This window comes from Gossypium raimondii, chromosome 1 (genome assembly GCF_025698545.1).
Source record: "Gossypium raimondii isolate GPD5lz chromosome 1, ASM2569854v1, whole genome shotgun sequence".
NCBI lineage: Eukaryota > Viridiplantae > Streptophyta > Magnoliopsida > Malvales > Malvaceae > Gossypium > Gossypium raimondii.
In genome coordinates, this window is record NC_068565.1 from 22,197,254 (window position 1) to 22,201,169 (window position 3,916).

General features: G+C 35.0%; 1 protein-coding gene across 2 annotated transcripts; it reads right to left on the bottom strand.

Annotated features, from left to right (window-relative positions):
* Positions 1 to 290: 290 nt before the first annotated feature.
* On the bottom strand, positions 291 to 3,282 carry LOC105785412 (chaperone protein dnaJ 6). 2 transcript variants are annotated; one of them, XR_008197072.1, is made up of 9 exons: positions 3,057 to 3,282; positions 2,695 to 2,793; positions 2,451 to 2,552; positions 2,308 to 2,367; positions 2,119 to 2,225; positions 1,963 to 2,045; positions 1,423 to 1,513; positions 672 to 1,322; positions 291 to 594 (listed from the first exon to the last, which is right to left on the bottom strand). XR_008197072.1 is itself a non-coding variant. In XM_012611493.2 (9 exons), the coding sequence occupies exons 1-8, from the start codon at positions 3,165 to 3,167 to the stop codon at positions 1,112 to 1,114; spliced, it is 864 nt and encodes a 287-aa protein (XP_012466947.1). In that variant the 5' UTR covers positions 3,168 to 3,281; the 3' UTR covers positions 291 to 594; positions 1,080 to 1,111. The 2 variants fall into 2 exon arrangements, 1 of the variants encoding a protein (XP_012466947.1); XM_012611493.2 differs by having other exon boundaries at positions 1,080 to 1,322; positions 3,057 to 3,281.
* Between the last annotated feature and the right edge of the window lie 634 nt (positions 3,283 to 3,916).

Below are 3,916 nucleotides of genomic sequence, written 5' to 3' on the forward strand. Positions count from 1 at the left end.
TAGAATAGCATTAAATGGGAATGAAATAAACAAGTAACAACCATAATGTAGTTTGGTTGGTCCAAATGCAATAAATAAGTAATTGAAACATGTTATTTTAAATAAATATATAGTAAAGTATAAAACATATTTAAAATAAATAAAATTTAGAATATATTTAAAATGCTTTCAAAAAACATATTTTTTTTAAGTGAAATCTTTCATTTAATAAAACAGATGTTGGAAATAGAGTTATTTTAAAAAAAAAAAAAGCAAAAGAAATTAACAATCGAGTAAAAGACATGTCATCCTTCTACTACTAATGAGTCTGATCATTTTAATTTAGAAAACAAAAATGATCATGGTCGATGAAATCCAGAGTTTTGGACTTTCGTAGTCCTTAAACCCAAGTAACCAAACAGAGGCCAGAGAAAAGGACTTGATCTTCAACTTAATAACTTATGAAAACCAATTTGTTTTTTTTCAGATGTTGGCAACAGCCGCCGCCTTCATAGTAGCCCAGAGCATCTTCTTCTTGGCGTCCTCCATTGCCCCAACTTCCTAAAATATATAATCAAATATCTTACCCATTTGACGCGCCATCATCTCTTACCCCTAAAATTGCATAAAATATATAATCAAATATCTTAATTAAAATATGTATCAGAACTCGATGAACATGAGACTCTTACTAGAATTTAGCATTTAGGATTCCAGATTCCTCCTACTTTACTCTCACACCCGCCACGGAGCTCAACCCCCTGTTTTTCTGAGGGAGGCCAAAGAGCTCCCCCAAAATGACACAGAAACCAACCCGAAAATGGTTTCCAGTGAACCGGCCAGGCACCGTAATTGGGTTAGGTACATAACAATAATCAGGTCACGGTAAGCAAAAACAATCTCACCCTGCCCTGTCCTCCCCCTTCCCATCCTTCACATCCAAAACATTCCAGAAAAAAAAGTAACTTCTCAAGATAAGTGCAAATGAGCTTTCATTTTTTAAGTAACTACAACAAAAGCATCATCTCACGTTTCTTAGAGCATATAACGCAATTTGCATTCATATACTTGAAAGACATGCATTTTTGCATAATTCTCACCACATCCAACTTCAATAAAATCCAGGTGAGACCTACTGCCGCTTCCGTTTTGAGTTGTTGGAGGCCTTTTTGCTTTCAACTTTCCTCTTCGCAGCTTCAAATTCTTCTTCAGTGGGTTCAGACTCTGCGTTACCCCCATATTTGGATACCAGTGATGAAAACATGGAATCAAATCGGTCTTTCCTCTCATTTCGACGCTGAGATATAATTGCAAATAGATCTGATTCTGGCTGTTTATTTGATCTGGTAAATAAACAAAAAAAAAAGAGGCACATTTTTACATTATAATCAGCTCACGTAAATGTCTTAAAAATCTATGGGAAAGACCCAGTAAAAAACTCACTTCCCCTTCCTCCTCAAGGGACTCGTGGGTGGCTTCATTTCGGATACTTTCTTTGCCCATTTCTTATAGGCTTTGGATTCTTTAAGTTCTCCTACACAGACAAAAAAACAAAGAAAGGTTCATACCAAGAAAAGCTCAAAGAATAATGCATATCCCAGTTTTTGTAATTCCGGACACAATAGTGGAATAATCAATTAGTTCATCCATTCTTAAACTGAATACAAATTTAGCTCCAGAGACGAGTGAGATAAATCAATTTAGCTCATTTGCTCTTAAACTGCTACATAGCTTTGAAATGTGATCCATGTTTTAATTATTGCTTGTGAAGATATTAAAATAACATTGCTTAGAACTAAAAGCCTAAAGGTCTCACCATAGAGGATCCTGAACTTTCGGTCATCCATTTTTAAATTGAAAAACCAGGGAAAAACTATATGAAAGACTTTAATTATACTTTTTCCTGTTTGCCTAAGACTTTAGTACTAGAACAGGAGATTTATAAGACAGCTTGTGAAAATAAATTCCCCAAAAAAGCCTCACCGGCTGCTATAGCCTCATCAAGCATGTCCTTGAAACGGTGTGAATCAAGCTTGGGATCTGAACAAAGCATAGAACAGAAGAGCCTGTCAAGGCAAAAAAAGTATCAGAACTAATCTCAAAAGCCTAAAGGAAAGGACAACACTCGGCCTCTCTTACTTATTCATATTGCCCTTGAACTTCCTGTAAAGATCAATCAAATCTTTCTTCTCTGAATCAGACCCCCTATAATTTGCTTCAAACTCTTCAATATCAGCATCGGTGACCTGAAACAGATTCAACCAGTGTAAACAAAATGGAACAGAACCCCAAAGTTAAAGTGACATAAAGAGAAACAAATGCCGTAACCTTTTTGTACATAGTCCTGAAAAAGCTTTTCAAATTCTCAACAACATCCCCAGCAAGATCCTGATCAACAAAATCACAGGAAACGAATTAGATAATGCATTTTCACATAAAAAAAGAAAGAAAGAAGATACAGATTTACTTACAGTGTCATCAACGCAACCTGTTTGGTCATAGACAGCCCGTTTCTCTTCGTCACCGAGAATCGATATGACCTTTTGCAACTGCTGAAATTTCTCTTTGGCTTCCTGTATAAGTAAATACAATGCGTTACAAATAGATGAGAAAGAACCAAATTTTAGCTTCATGTTCTTCCCTTCAACAATTCCACACACACACAGAGATATTTGAAGTCTAATTTCAACATACAAATTAACTTCAGTTTTTTACCTCATCACCAGGGTTCTTATCAGGATGAAGTCTCAGTGCCAACTTATAATATGCTTTCTTAATCTCTTGCTGAGATGCTACTTTTTCGACTCCAAGAATCTGCAAGCAACCAGTCGTTATTGGGTATCTGCTGCTCAAATTTCTAATGGAAATTTCAATGAATAAAATAACCCAAGAATCCAAACAACCACCTTCGAATGAAATTCCAATATGGACCTATTACATATACATCCAAAGGCAGCCCATATTACCGGGGGGGGGGGGGGAGAGAGAACTCTTACTTCACAATCACTGAATCACAGGTAAAAACAACCCAAAACCCTAATTTTCGAAATTAGAATTTTAAAAGAAGAGGGGAAAACCTCATATAAGCTCTTTTCGTTTGAAGAAGAATGATTGCCCTCTTCTTCTTGAACTACTTCATCCTCCTCATCTTCATCGCGTGAAACCCTAGATTTCTTTCTCTTTCCCATTTTAGCACAAATTATTCAAAATAAAACAAAAAAATTCCTATTCTTTTTTGATTCAGAAACTAAAGAGTGAAGAAGAAATTTTGGTTTATTTAATTTATAGGGTCGGTTTTGGGCTTTGACTCCTTCCCGCCATATGTGTTTCAACATTTTTCATGTTTGGCATGTAAAATAAAGTAAACTAGTTTACGGTAGAGGTGCTCATGGGCCGGGCTGGGCCCATAAAAAATTTTGTCTTGGAAAAAATTATAAGCCCGGCCCGGTTCGGCTCGGCCTATTTTTTGATAAATACTAAAAATTTATTTTAAAAATTAAAAAAAATATTTTAAAAATATTTTAAAATTAAAAAATATTTTAAAATTAAAAAATTAAAAAATATTTTAAAATTAAAAAAATTAAAAAATTAAATATATTTATTATATCGGGCCGGGCCTGGGCCAAAAAGTGGTGCCCAAGGCTCGGCTCGTTTTCTAAACGGGCCTCGTTTTTTTACCCAAGCCCATATTTCAGGCCTATATTTTTACACAAACCCTCCCATATTTCAGGCGGACTGTCAGGCCAGGTCGGGCTGCCCGGCCCATGAGCACCTCTAGTTTACAGTCCCTTGTATTAATTCAATTAAATAAAAAACATTTTTAAAAAATCAAATCAAATCACAAACCATTGTGTTATCACCAATTTATGTTTATGATTCATCATTTGTATTATTTTAATTTAATATAATTTCACCCCTCTACGTAATCTTATTAGTT